Source organism: Phascolarctos cinereus, unplaced genomic scaffold (genome assembly GCF_003287225.1).
Source record: "Phascolarctos cinereus isolate Bilbo 61053 unplaced genomic scaffold, phaCin_HiC Scaffold_4;HRSCAF=312, whole genome shotgun sequence".
Taxonomy (NCBI): domain Eukaryota; kingdom Metazoa; phylum Chordata; class Mammalia; order Diprotodontia; family Phascolarctidae; genus Phascolarctos; species Phascolarctos cinereus.
Window position 1 is genome coordinate 491,455,399 of NW_027555847.1, and position 18,982 is coordinate 491,474,380.

Here is an 18,982-nt window from a genome sequence, read left to right on the forward strand (position 1 = left end):
TTCATATATGACGTTCTATCTCTCTGTGCCTTTGCACAAATGATCCCCCATGCCTGCAATACATTCCTTATACAGTCTGTCTTATAGAATCTCGCATTTAACATAAACTATAACTCAGGCGCCATGTGCTACAAGAGGTTATTACTGACTTTATTGATCTCCTAAGTTTTTACCTTTATCTCTTTCTTTCTCTTTCTTCCTTCCATCATTTCTTGATTCTTCCCCCCCCATATTAATCTCAATAAAACAATCAAGAATTTATTAAGTGAGTCAGCGCAGCTAGGTGGTACAGTGGATAGAGCTCTGGCCTTAGAGTCAGGAGGACCCTAGTTCAAATCTGACCTCAAACACTTGACACTTACTAGCTGTGTGACCCTGCACAAGTCACTTAACCCCAAATTGCCTCACAAAAAAGAAAATAAAGAATTCATTAAGTATCTTAAGTGGCTATTATCTTACAGCCTCTTTACTTGATAATAAGGATACAAAGACAAAAACAAAAGTCACTGTCCTCAAGGAGCTTACCTTCTAATAAGAGAGGCAAAAGAAACATATATACATACATACACATGTGAGTATATGTGTTCATATGTATGTTAATATGTACACACATCTGTGTCTATATACATACATAGATGTGTATACATATTATACATACAAGTTACCCTCAGCTGAGGAGACCAAGAAAGGCCTCAGGCAGAAGAAGAATTGAGCAGAGATACAGAAAAGGGGAGAAGCCTAGTGCAAGGCCAGATGAGAGATGGAGAGTCGATTGTGAGTAGCAGCAAGTAGGCCTGACTGGTAGAACATTGCGCGCATAGAGAATAGTGTCTAATAAAATTGAAATGGTCCACCAGAATCAAGGTGTGAAGGGCTTTAAATGCCAAGGAGAGAAATCTGGTTTTGATTCTAGAGGTTTTGATTCACTGTAGTTTATTGAATACTGGGGTAACATGATTTAGGAAAATCACTTTGGCAACTCTGTGGAGGATGGATTGGAGTGAGGAGAGGCTTGAGGGAAGGAGACTAATTAGGAGGCTATCATAATAGTCCAGGGTGGTGGCTCTTGAAGCATAAAGAAAGGGGTGAACACGAGAGATCTTGGGGGGATAGAAACATCATATCTGTGCAACTAAGTGAGAGGGGACGGGTGAAGGAAAGTGAGGCATCAAGCATGACCCTCAATGATGAGAACCCGGGTGACTTGAAATCTGTGAATTATGTGGGCCCAATCACAAAGACCTTAGCTTGATCCTTGCATCTACTTGTTACTAACCCTGCATAAAACATTTAGGAATCTTCTCCAGCAGGATGAGCTCCAAAGCCTTTCTCAACATGGGTTTGACCAACAAGAAAGGCCTTTAAAGAGGCTCAGCTATGTAAAGCTGGAAGGCATCTCAGCAGCCATCTAGTCCCACCCCCTCACTTTAGGGAGGAGCCAACAGGTGCAAGGAGATGAAGTTAATCGTCCAAGGTCACACAGGTGGTAAGAATCAGACAGGATCTGAATGTACCAGACGCTCTCATGTCAGTGCTCTTTCCCCTGAACCACACTGCCTCCCAGCACTTAATCACCACCATCATCTCTCATGCCTTCCTCAGAGAAAGTGTGAGTCTGCACGCAGGAGATGAGGGAGAAGATAGCTAACGAACTCCATATTCTGTTCTTTCTAAATAGTGACGTCATACTCTCTATCCCTTCCATAGGTTCAATGGGAAGCAAGAAGTACTACAGAAGAAGAGGAAGAAGATTAGTGGAAATGACCCATCTCCTCATTTCCCTCTTTTGTAGAATGAGGATAACAACATCATCTGTCAAAATTTATTACACCTAGAAAGAAAAAAAAAAGTCTTAGAAGCTAGAAGGAAATCCTTGGAGCCCTATGCATACAGTCTGTGTCTTTCTTTTTAAAAATAAGTTCCATTGGGGCAGCTAGGTGACACAGTGGATAGAGCGCTGGCCCTGGATTCAGGAGAACCTGAGTTCAAATCCAGCCTCAGACACATAACACTTACTAGCTGTGTGACCCTGGGCAAGTCACTTAACCCCATTGCCTAGCTCAAAAAAAAAATTCCATTGATGAATTTGTTTTTAATTTTTTTATATATTTCTGTATCCCTCCAAAACTGAACCCTCACTCATAACCGAGAAAAACAATCATGTAAAAGCAAACACAATAATGACCACAAGTATTTTTCTGCTCCTATAGTCCCACACATCTGCACTAAGAGGAGGGGTTACATATTTCATTATCTATTCTCTGGGACTAAGATTATGTTTCATTATGATGACTCAGCGTATGATTTCCTTTTGCCATTTTTTGTTCTTTTACATTATTGCATACTTACATTTTTGAAGGTCTTTTTCGACGCATTGGCATTGCTCCTTGAGCTGTATTTCTTCTTAACACAGTAGACACTCACAAGAGTCACTATCAGCATAGCAACAAACACAGCTGCAGCGGATGAGACTGTTACAATGATGGTGTCATTGGTGGAGCCCTTATTCTCACATTTTTCTCCAAAATACCACCAGTCTTTCCCTGATTGACACCTAAAGAATAAGAATTGGACTCTGAAATATTGTAGCAAGATGTACTTCAAAAGTTATTTGGTTAACATTCAATATGTTCAGGTTCAGAGTGTCAGTAACTTTACAGCAGGAAAGATCACTGGAAAAAAACATATTTGCTGAGTTGAAATTGTTTAATTGTGTTATGTCTGACTACAATATTCAGAGCCTAAAATACATCCTCAAGAAAAAGAGAGCTATGTATCATCCCTCCCCTGACTTGTGGAAAGAGGCAGCAAATTATAGGATGATGCCAGAGCAGCCAGTAATGGGGAAAGTGGTGAATAGCTCTGAACCTGTCATGTCCCAAATTTCCATAGTCTGGGCTCTGTTATGGAAACCACAGGGATGCAGTGAGTCAGAAAGAATGAAACTGCTCTCCAGCTGGTACTAGAAAAACTCCAAAACTCAAATAAAATTATCTAATGAATGGGACTGCTGTCCGTAGCAAACTCAGCAAGGACTTTCCTACACACATGCATACACAAACATACACATATACACATATTGTGCTGTGTCTATGCAGTTGTGATCTTTTCCCCTCAAGGAAGGACAGTGTGGTGTACTCAAAAGAGCTCATTGCATAGGTAGAATCAGAGAATGTAGAGCTAGAAGAAACTTTCGAGATAATCCAGTCGAACCCTCTCATTTCATACAGGAGGAAACTGAGACCCAAGGAGTTGAAGTGACCTGCCCAAGGTCACATGGCCAATAAGTGCCAGACTCAGAACTTGATATTTAACCATCCCCTAACTGGTCTCCCTACCTCATGTCTCCCAGCCTACCCACTGCTGCCAAAGCAACTTTTCTTAAGTGTAGAACATGTCACTCCCACACTTTTCCAATTCCAGGGGCCTCCTGTTAACTCTGGGACACATCACAAGCCCCACGGTGTAGCATTTAAAGCCCAACATAATATGGCCCCAATCTATCTTGACAGCTTCATTGGATGGTACTCTCGTCCTGCAGTGTGAGATCTAACCAAACTGGCTTCTCTCTGTTCCTCATATACAGTGCAATGTTCCCCAAGTCTGGGCCTATCCTTCCTTTTCACTGACCATTCCTCATGCCTGGAATATCCTCCCTCCTCACCTTCACCTCATAGAGTCCCCCTCTTACTGTAAGATGCAACTCAGGCATTGTCCTCTGCATGAGGCCTTTCCTGATCTTCCCAGCTACTAGTAACCTCCCTCTCAAATAAGCTTGTATTTAATACTTTGGGATATATTTACATTTATTCACTGTATATTTCTGCTGTGTCTATTTTTACATATAATTATTATCTCCACCATTAGAACATAAGCTTATTAAGAGTAGGGACTCTTTTATTATGTGCACTTATATACCTAGCAAAGTGTCTGATATATAGTAGGTGCTTAATAAATACTTGTTGATTGATTTATTTATACCGTGCCCTGAGAACATCTATCAATCTTCTTCCTTTTTGACAAGGAAGTATCCATCTTTCTATAGCTGCCTTAGGGTCATGTGCCATTTGTTTTATTAATATTGAATTATATTATTAACATTGTATAAATGTGAGGTGTTTGGATACATTCTAAAATTATAATTATACTTTTTAGGGTAGGGATAGTGACTAATTGGTATTTTATTGATAAAGGAATTCTCAGTCAGATGAAAAAGAGCTCTACTGATCCAGGTCAGCAACTTTTCTAGCACTTAGAGCCTTAGAGAGCTATCTGTTATCTAGACTCTAGAGTCCTGAGAGATCAGATGACTTGCCAAGGTCATATAGCCTGTATTCATCTGAGATAGGACTTGAAATAATCAAGTCTTCCTGGCTTGAAGGAAAGTTCTTCATCCAACAGGGCACACTGCTCCTCATTTTCCATTGTACTGTCCCAAAAGCAGATATAAGGGCTGGGAAACGTTCATTGCTCTAAACATGTTCTTCCCATTTCACTTTGGGACGACTGCAAATTAAGACTCAAGAATGATACCATGTGGTCAAGAACTGGAAATTGATGGGATGCCCATCAATTGGGGAATGGCTGAACAAGTTGTAGTATATAAATATAATGGAGTACTATTGTGCTATAAAAAATGATGAGCAGGCAGGCTTCAGAAAAACCTGGAAACACTTGTATGGACTGATGCTGAGTGAAGTGAGCAGAACCAGGAGAACATCGTACACAGTAACAGCCATGTTGTGCAATGATTAACTTTGATAGACTTATCTCTTCTCAGCAATGCAAGGATCTAAGACATCCCCAAAAGTCTCATGAGGGAAAATGCTATCTACATCCAGAGAAAGAACTATGGAGTTTGAATGCAGATTGAAGCATACTATTTGCTCTTTTTTTCTTCTGTTTTGTTTTGTTTCCTCTTTCTTGCAGTTCCTCCTATTGGTTCTAATTCTTCCTTACAGAATGACTAATGTGAAAAGATGTTTAATAGGAATGTATATGTATAACCTATATCAGATTTCATGCTGTTTTATGGAGGGAGGTGAGAAAAATTTAAAACTCAAAAGTGTATGGAAGTGATTGTTGATAACTAAAAATAAATAAAAAGGTAAAAAAAAAGAATGATACCATGAAAATGATAAATGTTGGAGAACATGTGAGAAAATTGGAACACTAACGCATTGTTGGTGGAGTTGTGAACTGATCCATTCTGGAGAGCAATTTGGAACTATGCCCAAAGGGCTATAAAATTGTGTATACCCTTTGACCCAGCAATACCACTTCTACATCTGTATCCCAAAGCTATCATAAAAAAGAGAAAAGGACCCACATGTACAAAAATGTTAATAGCAGCTCTTTTTGCGGTGGCAAACAATTGGAAATTGAGAGAATGCCCATCTATTGGAGAATAGATGAACAAGTTGTGGTATATAAATGTAACAGGATACTATTGTGCTATAAGAAATGATGAGCAGGCAGACTTCAGAAAACCTGGAAAGGTTTTTATATGAACTGATATGAACTAATGCTGAGTGAAATGAGCAGAACCAGGAGAACATTATATACAATAATAGCCACATTATGCGATGACTGACCTTGATAGACTTAGCTCTTCTCAGCAATGCAAGGATCTAAGACAACTCCAAAAGATTTATGATGGAAAATGCTATCCATATCCAGAAAGAGAACCATGGAGTCTGAATGCAGATGGAAGCATACTATTCGCTCTCCTTTTCTTTTGTTGTTTTATTTTATTTCTTCTTTCTCACAGTTCCTCCCATTAGTTCTAATTCTTCTATACATCATAACTAATGTGAAAATATGCTTAATATGAATGTATAAGTGGAGCCTATATCAGATTACACACCATCTTGGGGAGGGAGGAAGAGAGGAAGGGGGAGAAAATTTAAAACTCAAAATCTTATGGAAGTGAATTTTGAAAACTAAAAATAAGTAAATTATTAAAAAAAAAAGAATGATTCCATGGTTGAGGGCTTGGATGACTGTGAGAATGATGTTGTTCTTGACAGTAATGTGAAAGTTGGTAAGAGGAGAGAGTTTGGGGGGAAAATAAAAAGCTCTGGTTTTTTTAATATGTTGAGTTGGAGATTTCTATGGAACATCCAATTTGAGATATCTCACATTGGTGATATGAGAGTGGAAGTCAGGATAGAGGACAGCAATGGAAAAATAAAATCTGGTATTATTAGCATAGGGATTTAATTGAACGCATAGGACCTAATGAGATTACTGATAGAGACAGTATAAAGGGAGAAGAGAAGAGGGCCCAGGATAAAGCCTTACAGTGTTAGGAGGGCCAGCCACAGTTAGGGACACCTACAATTAGTGGGAAAAACATAGAGGAAAATCTAGCAAAGATGTCTGAAGAGGTAAAAGGAAGTAACAGTTGCTGGACTATACTGTCACAATTTTGTATTAATTTTATTTGAGGATGACAAGTTTTTTTAAAAGTACCTAGGACTATGCTGCTACACCCCCAAAAAAATAAGTAGTTTTTTCAATGAGAAGAAATATTTTTTCAAAACAATATGGTAAAAATGACAATTTTATTTAAATAAAGAATAAACTTTCTTCATAAAGTAAAAAGTAAGAACCCATTTGATTTAATACTTGATGGACTATTTTTCATTATTTCATAAGCAATATCATTCTCCTCATTACTAGCCCTTGTAGGACACAAAGTAAATTACAGTGCAATGGCACCTGCAATAGAAAACACTGTATTCAGAATTGAAAGATTTGGGTTCAAATCCTGACTCTGCCTCTTTTACCTGTGTGACCTCTGTGGACCTTAGTTTCCTCATATGTAAAATCAGGGGGTTGGATTCAATGGCATCTCAAGTGCTTTCCAGCTATAAGTCCATGATATTGAGATCCTACGAATATTATGTGGGCAGCATTGCGAGGGATATAGGCATGGGAACATACCTTTCATTAACTTCCAAACCTCTTTTTTACAACTGGAGACACTTCACAAAGAAGTCATATAAATCAAAGTATGCCTAGAGATACAAGCTGTCTTTTTACCTGCATTCTGCTTTGTTATTGAAGATAATACAGACGCCATCATTCTGACAGGTGAAGTTTGCACAGAGATCTGCTTGAGGTTCCGTTGGAGGGATAGGTGATGGCTCAGTAGAAATGAGATTTGATATATCTAAGGGAGAAAAGGGTTCATGAATAGAGGTTGGTTTTTGAACCATGAAGTCTTAAGTTTTTGAATTATGGGTATTGCAGAACACTTAGAGCCATTGAGGAATTGAGACCTAGTTAATTACTCAATATGCATTTATTAAGTGTTTAATATTTACCAACCATGGTGCTAAGCGCTAGGGAAATAAATAAAGGGAAATTAAAAATGTCCTTACCATCAAGGAGTATACATTCTGGTGGAAAGAATAACATGTAAATAACTAGACACATAGAATATAGAAACAGGATCGATAGGAGGTCATCTGAAAGATGAGGCACTAGCAGCAGAGTTCTCCAGCACTGGAGGTTTTCAAGAGGAGGCTAGATGACCACTTGATGAGGATAATACAGAAAAGATGGACATTCCAATGCAGAAAGTCATGCTATGCTGAGTGTTTCAGGAGGTTTCAAAATGGGGAAATTGGCAGAGATAAATCTGCATGTGCTCAGAGTTAACACATTTTGCCTGCTTTTATTAATCAGAAAGCACTTGTTTCTTAAGCACGCTGGGGATGCAAAGATAAAGTTATAAAGGTGAAATTAATATAGGATCTGGCAGAATTGATGAAACTGTCATTTTTATTGCTTATAGCAATATTTATCTCCCTCCAAAAGAATAGGACAATGCTAAGTGATGCATGCCAAGAGATATGATCTAGTTTTGTTTCTATCAAACATATGAAAGTCAAAATACCCCAGTAGTTGGAACTGGGCCACTTGCTATCACAAGACCTCTTCTCATCACCTCTTAAGGCAGGAAGATCAAAGATTAGAATATGTTAGAGCCAAGGACCTTAAATAACAGATAGTCCCATCCCCCTCATTTTATAGATGAGGAAACTGAGACCCAGAGAGAACCCAAGGTGGGTGGTTTGGTATAGACCTAAAACTTCATTAGTGTGCAGAGCTCACAGTGAGCCAACTTCCTCAACAAATACAGATCTACAACTACTTTCTAATTTTTATCTTGGAAAGATCCCTGGAGCACTGAGAGGTTAAGGACCTTACCCAAGGTCACATGGCCAGTATGTGTAGGATGCAGGACTTAAATCCGGGTCATCCTGACTCCCATGACAGTTCTCTATCCTGTATGTCACACTGCTTCTCATAAGTTATGCATAACATAAAATAAATTATGGCTCTAATTAAGGAAACATGAGAACTATTGAAATAGGAAATATACTCTGATGCCTTTTCACAGTGCAGAGGTGATCCAGGGTAGTAAAAGGCAACATCGATACAGTACAAGCTCTGGCAGGCCCAGGGATGTGCTGGATACAGCTCAAACCAGCTCATAAGAGGTGATTGTTAAATTTTCATTATGAGCATTTACATTTCAGAAACCAGCAAATGCTATGAATCAGGACTTGATTTATCGATTTGTTGATTGTACAGGCTGAAAAAAGTAATAGAGAAATGTTAATAATTCAAATTAAACTTAAAAACATATTTTACATACATTTATTTTCTGATGAGCCAGTTGTTAAACATTTACCCAGCATACCACTGGTCTTACCTAGCTAAAAAGGTTGCTAGTGGGCCCATTGCCCAAAGCCCAGCCTATCTCAATTTGGAGAAGCTCAACACCAGAAGACCAAGTATCAAGTGATGATTTTATTGGGTACAGAAGCTCATGAAATTACTAATAAGATAAGTAAGGGTTACAACTTGTATCAATGTAGAGAGTGTACCCATTAGGCTGAGATCATCGATCTACATTTATCAACTGTCGGAGCTCAGCTGTTTTAAGAGGTAAATGGATTTTTTTTTAACTTCTAGAAAGATAGGCAGAGAAAAACACATAGACATGTATATGAAGATATTTTTGTTCTTGAAGTTTGGATTCAGTCAAAGGGCCACACTTGAGGACCACATGTGGCTTTGAGGCCACTGTTCCCCACCCCTAATCTGGTCCAATTTTCTCATATTATAGTTGGGGAAATTAAGGCTGAGTCCTAGAGAAGTATACTACTAAGTCACATGGAGAATTTACAGCAGAGCTGAGACTAAAACGCAGGAGGACTTACTCTCAGGCCATGGATCTTTCTTATATACAGCCCTGTCTCCCAGTTGACTAGTTGCAAGATCTAAGTTGGACATATTCTTCCTTATTCTAGAAACCTTCATCGTGCCACAGCTAAATTATTTTATTCATGTTGTAAATATCTCAAGAGGGTCTGGAAATGTCTCTTGCCCTCCCCTTCCCTACCCTGCCCTCTTCTCCTTAGAACACATTGCGTACACCTGAAAATAGAACATAGAAACTACATAGTAAGTCACCTATTACACATAAAATCATTCTCTACAAAAGAGTCACCTCGTATTGACATACCTTCCATAGTCAGAAGCATGTAAACATTATCTCCTTTGACAAAATCTCTGCCCTGCATCCTTTGGTGGGTTATGTAGACACTGGTTCCATACCTTGGACCTCTGCTATATAATGTTCCATTAGGGAAAGTTGCTGTCTCTCCTATTTTGGAGGGCTTGTCCCAAACAAAGGTTTCATTATTATCTGAAAAAGCAATTCATAGGTCACATCCAGTAAGGTCAGGTTTTTGTGAAGTTGTGAAAACAAGCAAAGGTATGAAAGGTATGAAATAAAATTAGGTGGAGATTAGGCAACTAAATGGTGACAGGGAAGATCAAGATACAAATTCAGAAGAAGACAATAAGGTCAAAATAGCTATAAGCAAAGCCTCAAAGGGGGTGAGGGGTGAATTGGACAGCAAGTCCAACAAGAATTCCTAGAAGAACTAAAAAAATAATTTTCAGAATTAAGATTGATAGAGAAAAATTGAGAAAAGAAATGATAAATGCAAAAAAAAAATATGAAGAAACAATTAACAGCATGGTGAAAGAAGCACAAAAAAATGCTGAAGAAAATAGAACCTTTAAAAAAAAATCAGAAACTAGCCAAATGGTAAAAGACGTAGAAAACTTCAATGATGAAAATATCTCCTTAAAAAGCAGTCTGGGCCAAAGGAAAAAGAAGTACAAAAGCCCACTTGAAAAAATAATTCTTTAGGGGCAGCTATGTGGTGCAGTGCATAGAGAACCGGCCCTGGATTCAGGAGGACCTGAGTTCAAATCTAGCTTCAGACACATAACATTTACTAGCTGTGTGACCCTGGACAAGTCACTTAACCCCATTGCCTAGCACAAAAGAGAAAAAGAAAAAATAATCCTTTAAAATTAGAATTGGGCAAGTGAAAGCTAATAACTCTATGAGATGTCAGGAAACAATAAAGCAAAGTCAAAAGAATAAAAAATGGAAAAAAGTATGAAATATCTCATTAGAAAAACAGTTGACCTGAAAATAGATTGAGGAAAAATAATTCAAGATTTGTTGGATTATCTAAAAGCAACAATCAAAGAAAGAGCCTAGATATCATATTTTAAGATATTATCAAGAAAAACTCTGCCCTGATATTCTAGAAGGTAACATAGAAATTGAAAGAATTCATTGATCACCTCTTGCAAGAGATGCCAAAACAAAAATTCCCAGCAATACTATAGTCAAATTCCAGAGCTCCCAGGTCAAAAAGAAAATACTTTAAGCAGCAAGAAAGAAATCATTAAAATACCATGGAACCATAGTCAGGCTCACATAAGATTTAGCAGCTCCCACATTAAAGGATCAGAGGGCTTGGAATGTGATATCCTAAAAGGCAAAGAAGTTAGGATTACAATGAAAACTTAGTGTAATCTAGTATTATTATTATTATGTATATTCAGTTTTCCTTGTAATTATACTAAGTTTTCTTTGTAATCCTAACTTCTTTGCCTTTTGGGGGGGAGGATATCTAACGAAATAGAGGACTTTCAAGCATTCCTAATGAATAGAACAAAGAAAAGTAGAAAATGACTTTCAAGTACAAGACTCAAGAGAAGCATAAAAAGGTAAACATAAAAGAGAACTCATAAAGGATTCAGTAAAGTAAAACCATTTGCATTCCTATTTGGGAAGATGATACATGTAACTGCTAAGAACTTTACCATTATTAGTACAATTAGAAGGACTCTACATAGACAGAAGGCATGAGTATGAGTTGATTATGTTGAAATGGTCTCCAAAAAATGGATGTGTGAGAAAAAGGAATGTACTGAGAGAATTGGGAAGGGAGAGAAAGAATGGGGGAAATTATCTCGCATAAAAGAGGTACACAAGGAAAATCTTTCATAGTGGAGGGGAAAATAATGGAAAGGGAGTGGGCAATGCTTAAACCTCACTCTCATCTGAATTTGTTCAAAGAAGGGGAAAATATATGTGCATATATAAACATATATATCCATACAAATATATATGTGTGTGTTTGTATACACATGCACACACACACACACACACATATGCATACACACATGCTCAGTTGGGTACAGAAATCCATCTTACCCAATAGGAAAGGAAGAGGAAAGGAGAATAAGAGAAAGGTGGGGTTAAAAAGGAGAGCAGATTAAGAAAGGCAGTAGTCAGAAGCAAAACAGACTTTTGAGGAGGAGACATGGTAAAGAGAGAGAGAAGGATAAACAAGAAAACAGGATGGAGAAAAATTCATAGTTATTAGCATGACTGTGAATGTGATGAATTCATCCATGAAATGGCAGCAGATAGCAGAATGGACTAGAAACCAAAATTAAACAGTATGTTGTTTACAGGAAATACTTGAAACAGTTAAAATACACAGCTAGCTAAAATAAGGGGCTAGAGCAGAATTTATTATATAGCTGAAGAAAAAAAGGTGGGAGTATCGATCATTATCTCAGACAAAACAAAAGCAAAAATAGACCTAATTAAAAGGAATAAGCAGGGAAACTGCATCTTGTTAAAAGGTGCCGTAGACAACAAATAAATATCAACATTAAACACATGTGCACCAAATGGTATAGCATCCAGATTCCTAAAGGAAAAGTTAAATGAGTTACAGGAATAGACAGTAAAACTTTACTGATGGGGACCTCAGCTTTCATGTCTGAGAGCTAAATAAATATAAACATAAAATAAATAAGAAAGAAGTTAAGAAGATACATGGAATTTTTTAAAAGTTAATTATAGACCTCTGGGAAAAATTAAACAAGAATAGAAAGCAGTATACCTTTTTCTCAGTTGTGATGAAACCTTCACAAAAACTATATATTAGAGCATTAAAAATTCATAACCAAATGCATAAAAACAGGTATATTAAATGCACCCTTCTTAGAACACAAGGCAATAAAGATTGTATTCAAAAAAGAGCCTTTGGAAGCAAAGATTAAACATTAATTGGAAAATAAACTAATCCGGAAGAATCAGTGGATCAAAGAAAAAATCATAGAAACAATAATTTCACTGAAGAGAATGACAACCAATGAGACATGACAAAATTTATATATCTCTAAGTGTGTACAACAAGAGAAAAAAAGAGATTGAGCATGCAACTAAACATTTAGAAAAAGAATGAATTAAAAATCCCCAATTAAACATTGAAATATACATCCTAAAAATAAAAAAAGAAATTAATAAAATTGAAAATGAAAAACCACTGAACTGATAAAACTACTAGATGGTTTGTGGGGAAAAACAATAAAATAGATAAATCATTTGTTAACTTGATTTTTTAAAAAAAGAAGAAAGCCAAATAACCACTATCAAAAATAAAAAGGATAGATTCGACACCAATGAAGATAAAATTAAAGAAATTATTAGGAGTAATTTTGTCTAATTACATACAAGTAAATATGGCACTCTAAGTGAAATGGATAAATTGTCAAGATTGAAAGAGGAGATAATTGAATACTTCTTTTAGAAAAAGAAATTGAACAAGCTATAAATGACTTCACTAAAAAAAATACTTCCCAGGACCAGGTGGATTTACAAGTGAATTCTACCAAACATTTAAGAAACAATTAATCCCAATGCAATATAAACTATTTTTTAAAAAGATAAAGAAGTCCTACCAAATCCCTTTCATGACACAAATATGATTTTGCTACCTAAACCAGGAATTTTTTTAAAAAAGAGAAAAAGAAAACTGTAGACCAGATTCCCTACAAAACATCAATGCAAATATTTTAAATAAAAAACTAGCAAGGAGAGTTACAGCAATATGTCATAAAGATCATACACTATGATCAGGTAGGATTTATACCACCAATGCAGGACCGGTTCAATATTAGGAAAACTATAAGTATAATTGACCATATCAATAACAAAAACAACAAAAATGATATCTCAATAGATGCATGAAAAGTTTTTGACAAAATGCAACACTTATTCCTGTTGAAAACACAAGGTAACATAACAGTAAATAGCTTTTCCTAAAATAATAAGGAATATCTATCCTAAAACCAAGAGCAACTATTATCTGTAATGGTAATAAAGTTGAAGCCTTCCCAGTAATATCGGGGGTGGGGGAGAACAAGGATGTCCATTATCACTACTGTTATTCAATAATGTATTAGAAAAGCTAGTTATAGCAATAAGGCAAGAAAAATTACTAAAAATAGGAAATGAAAAAACTATCACTGCAGATGAAATAATGGTAATACTTAGAGAATCATAGAGACGCTACAGAAAAACTAGTTGAAACAACAACTTTAGCAAAGTTGTAAAATATAAAATAAACCCATATGAATCATCAGCATTTCTATATATTACCAATGAAGTCTAACAGGAAGTAATAGAGAAAGTCCATTTAAAATAACTGCAAATAATATAAAATACCTGGGAGTCTGCCTGCTAAGACAAACCCAGGAAATATATTAACATAATTATAAGTTATTACAAGGAGTCAGATCTAAACAATTGGAGAAATATTAATTGCTCATGGGAAGGTCGAGACAATATAATAAAAAAATCACAATTCTGCCTAAACTAATTTACTTATTCAGTTCCATACCAATCAAACTACCGAGGAATTATTTTTAAGAGCCAGAAAAAAATAATAACAAAATTTATCTGTAAGAACAACAGATCAAGAATAGCAAGGGAATCAATGCAAAAAATGTGAGAGAAGGCAGCCTAGCAGATTTCAAAGTATATAACAAAGTAATGATCATCAAAACAATCTGGATTTGGCTAGGAAATAGAGTGGTGAATCAGTGGAATAGATTAGCTATACAAAATACAGTAGTAAATCCAGTGTTTGATGAACCCAAAAATTCAAGCTTTGGGAGCAAAAACTCACCACTTTACAAAAATTGCTGGGAAAATTCAAAAGCAGTTTGGAAGAAACTAGGCATAGACCAGCATCTTAACTATGCCAAAATAAAGTCAAAATAGGTATATGACATAAAGGATAATATAAGTAAATTAGGGGAGCATGGAAAAAATTACCTTTGAGATCTATAGATAAGGGAAGAGTTTATAACTAAGCAGGAAATAGAGAGGATAACTGTAAGTAAAATGGATAATGTTGATTACATGAAATTTAAAAAGGGTTTGTGCAAAGCAAATCAATGCAACCAAAATTAGAAGGAAAGCAAGAAATGGAGAGAAAAAATTTTACAGCGAGTTTCTCCTATAAAGCCCTCATTTCTCAAATATTTAAGGAACTGATCCAAAATTATAAAAAAATCAGAGCCATTCCCCGGTCGACAAATTGTCAAAGGATTAAAACAGGCCATTTTCATAAGAATAATGTAAAGCTTTTAAGGGTCATATGAAAAAAAGTTTTAAATCACTATTGATTAGAGAAATGAAAATTAAAATAACTCTGAGGTACCACCTCACCCCTATCAGATTGGCTAAAATGACAAAAAATTGAAAATAATAAATGCTGGAGGGAATGTGGAAAAATAGGCACACTAATGCATTGTTGATAGAGTTGTGACCTGGTCCAACCACTCTTGAGAACTACTATGCCCAAAGGCTATAAAACTGTACACACCCTTTGACCCAGCAATACCTCTAATAGGTGTGTATCCCAAAGATATTTTTTTTAAAGAGGGAAAAGGACCTATTTGTATAAAAATATTTATAACAGTTATTTTTGAGGTAGTAAAGAATTGGAAACTAAGAGGAAATCCAACAACTGGAGACTGGCTAAACAAATTGTGGTATATGATTGTGATGGAATACATTGTGCTAGGAGAAATATTAAGGATGCAGTTTCAGAAAAACCTGGGAATACCTTATGAACTAATGCAGTGAAGTGAGCTATACCAGGAGAATATTGTACACAGTAACAACAATATTGTAAGAATAACCAACTGTAATGAACTTAGCTACTCTGTTCAAGACAAGGATCCAAGAAAATTCCAAAGGACTCATGATGAAAAATGCTATCTACTTCCTGATGAGGTATGAGTACAGACTGAAGCATTCTTCTTTCCACTTTATTTGCTTTTCATGATTTTTGCCAACATAGCTAATACAAAAACATGTTTTTCATAACTTCACATGTATAACTGATATTATATCACCTGCTTTCTCAATGGATGGAGGACAGGTGGGATGGAGGGAGAGAATTTGACACCCAAAATTTTTAAGTGAATGTTGAAAATAAACAGGTAAAAAATAAAAAGATAATTTTAAAATAATAGTCAGAAGACCATCCTCAAAATACCATTCTTTTTAAGAACTAGAAAAAGAGGAATGATGATCACAGCACGGACCAATCCTTAAGAACTTTTCAATGACTAAATTATATTCCTCTCCCCCAATGCCATCCTTTCCCCTGTTGTCTCTGCTTAACCCAATTCATTCATTTATTCAACAACCATTTATTAATCACGTCTCTTCTACTCAAGAATTGAATTATATTACTATCATGTCTAACCCTGGTGTAACCAGGGTAGTTGAGGGACACCTAGGGAAGCCAGGAAAGTGAAGTAATCAGGAAACAGGAGTGGGACCTAAAGCAGAGGTTGAGAATTAATTGGGTAGGGTAGTTACCCTTTGCATCCAATCTGTCCTGACCCAGACTTCTCATGTGGCCATCCTTATCATTCCAAGTTTTTCTGTTAGAGCTTTTGCTGCCCATCATTCTTGACACTCACCTTGTTGCAATCACTGCAATACTTCCTCCAAGATCCATTACTCCAAAGACTCTAGAATCTTATACCAAACTAACTGGTGATCCCTATTAACTGATCAGCAATTAGTGCCATTTTCAACCCTTCCTCCCTCCTTAGTTTCCCACTGTAAATGAAATGTGTCAGGAATAAAGGGAAAAAATTACAAACCAAGTGTCTGGAATGGATCTGTGGTCACACTCCTCTGGTTGGACATGCGCCGACGAATATCAGGATCTTGATCCAATAGTGTCATTGTGATTTGTTGCCACGGACATGGCCACTGTAATTGTTCATCATTGGCTCCAGAGATCAGGGAGAAATATATCCCTACATTAGTCTGATTACTTACATCTAACTCAACCTCATAGGCATAGCCTAGAGGAGAGTAAAATGGAGGGCTAACGATGACTCCATCTGAGTTACTGAGTTGTGCAAAATTGCTTATCTTCCACACATGATGAGGACAGCGTGTTTCTGAAAGGTTGATGTCATCAATGGAGAGACTACCAGCTGACGTGCCAATACCTCGAGTTCCTTCAAATACCACCCTGAATTTGGTGGTAACTGCCAATGGTACATGATAGAGTTGCCAGCTCCCAATGGATGCATCTGTAATAGAAGAGAACTGTTGGCTTTAAAAAGTTAGACAATTACCAAGTCATATATTAATAAATAAGAATAGTCCATAGCCTCCAAGACTAAACAGTAGTTCAAAAGTCAATAATGTGCTATGTCATGGTTCTATCCACTCTCACGTCTGAACATTTTACTTCCCAATATTCATGCCAGCTCACATGACCTGAGAGAATGCTTGAGCACATATCTAGTAATCTATGAAGTTGCCTATACTTTCCAGGGTTATAAGGCTAAATATGAAGCCATACTTAGCAATTAAGCTTTACTTCTGTGCTGCTTACAAGAATGTAAGAACTAATACTAATAATAGCTAAAATTTAAATAGCACTTTAAGGTTTGCAAAACACTTTACAAACAGCTCATTTGATCCTCACCACAACACTGAAAGGTAAGTGTTATTATTATTCGCATTTTACAGATAAGAAAACTAAAGCAGACAGAAGTTAAATGTCTTACCCAGGGTTACACAGCTATCACATGCCTGAGACTAGATTTGAACTCAGGTCTTTGAACTACCACACTGAGTCAGATGAATGGCCTTTCTATCCTTGTACTTACCTCTGTTTGAAAGTCGCATTCTTTTGGAGAAGTGTCCCAAGAGGGTCATAGGTTTAGAGCTAGAAGTGACCTTAGGGACAGCTCATTCATTCTATAGATCAGAAAGTTAAGGCTTCCAAGGGTTACGTGGCTTTCCCTTGCTATCAGCTGGTAAGCGGTAGTGCCATAATTTGAACCCAGGTCCTCTGATCACTAACCCATCACCCTTTCCTCTATACCATGATATTTATCTCTTGCAGCTTTATCTTCAAAGTCTAGTGATTGAACCAGAATATTCCTGGCTGTCTTTTTGTAGTTCCATCATATCCAAAGTTAGCTAAATATTCCATGAAACTGTTTAATATTTTGGGCCTATATAGGACTCTAAGATCCTACTAACTTGAAAGTCCTAGAAATGTATGAATTCCTAGGGAAAAATTTTGGCAGATTTACTACCAGCTACCCAGTGATAATACACAGATTAATACCAATCCCAGAAAGATTATTTTCGGAAATCTTGCTCCCCGGAAAGTCACCTCAATGTCATGGTATTTGGGCAATTTACCTGGCCTATTGCCACAAGGAAGAGGGGAACAAGCATTTATTAAGCATCTACTATGTGCCCTGGGAGGCAGCTACTCTTGTCCCCATTTTATAGGTGAGAAAATTGAGGCAGATGGAGGTTAAAATACGGGCCTAACGCCAGTGGGCCCAAATACTGGCCCACTTAGTAAATATCTGAAGTTAGATTTGAACTCAAATCTTCCTAACTCCGGCCTCAGTGCTCTATCCACTGTTCCACCACTCACTTTAAGTTTATCCATATAGAAGTGGATATCTTGATATAGGGCGCAGTGAGGTGGTGCAATTCAGGACCTGATGTCAGGAAGACTCATCTTTCTGAGTTCAAATCTGGCCTTAGGCACTCATCTAACTATGTGACTCTGAGTAAGTCACTGAACCCTGTTTGCCTCAGTTTCCTCATCTGTAAAATGGTCTAGAGAAGGAAATGGCAAACCACTCCAGTATCTTTGCCAAGAAAACGCCAAATGGGGTCATGAAGAGTCAGATACAACTGAAACGACTGAACAATAACAAAAACCTTGATACAGAATTATAAACAGAGTGAGGAAGGAGATAAGGAATCTTCTAGAACAACCCCTGTCCAAATCATTAATTCTAGCTGCAACATCCCCCAAAGTGAGCCTTCAACATCTACCTCAAGATCTTCAGTGATAGAACATTTACTGTTTGTACCATCTTTGTTAGTGTACGATGCCCATCTCTCTTGCATACCACCACCTCATTCCCTCTCACCACATCCCCAAGAGGAGGAAGGGAAGGATATGTAAAAAGCTGTCCCAGAAATCCCTAGCCAGTCAAAAACTGAGGTAAGGAACTCATGTCAGTGAAGCAGTAAACAGAAATGACCACTGTAAAATGAGTGGGAGGGAGAGACCACATGGCCTTTTAGCTACAGAGCCAGCCTTAGAGTCAGGAAGACTTGGTTTGAAGCCCTGCCTCTAATGCATACTTGTTATTCGGCCTTGGGCAAGTCTTTGAAATGTGCTCAGGCAACTCTCAAGATAAGAATTCAGTGCTG

The 18,982-nt window shown here is 37.0% G+C and overlaps 1 protein-coding gene across 1 annotated transcript in view; it reads right to left on the reverse strand.

The window, feature by feature from the left end:
• Window positions 1–18,982, reverse strand: part of LOC110212554 (meprin A subunit beta) — a 45,933-nt gene that overhangs the window by 5,124 nt on the left and 21,827 nt on the right. Inside the window, exons 9-12 of the mRNA XM_078151785.1 lie at window positions 16,375–16,815; window positions 9,545–9,727; window positions 7,048–7,177; window positions 2,350–2,554 (exon numbers count right to left, since the gene is read on the reverse strand). Coding sequence (XP_078007911.1) covers window positions 2,350–2,554; window positions 7,048–7,177; window positions 9,545–9,727; window positions 16,375–16,815 — 959 coding nt within the window. The remainder of the gene's footprint in view (window positions 1–2,349; window positions 2,555–7,047; window positions 7,178–9,544; window positions 9,728–16,374; window positions 16,816–18,982) is intronic.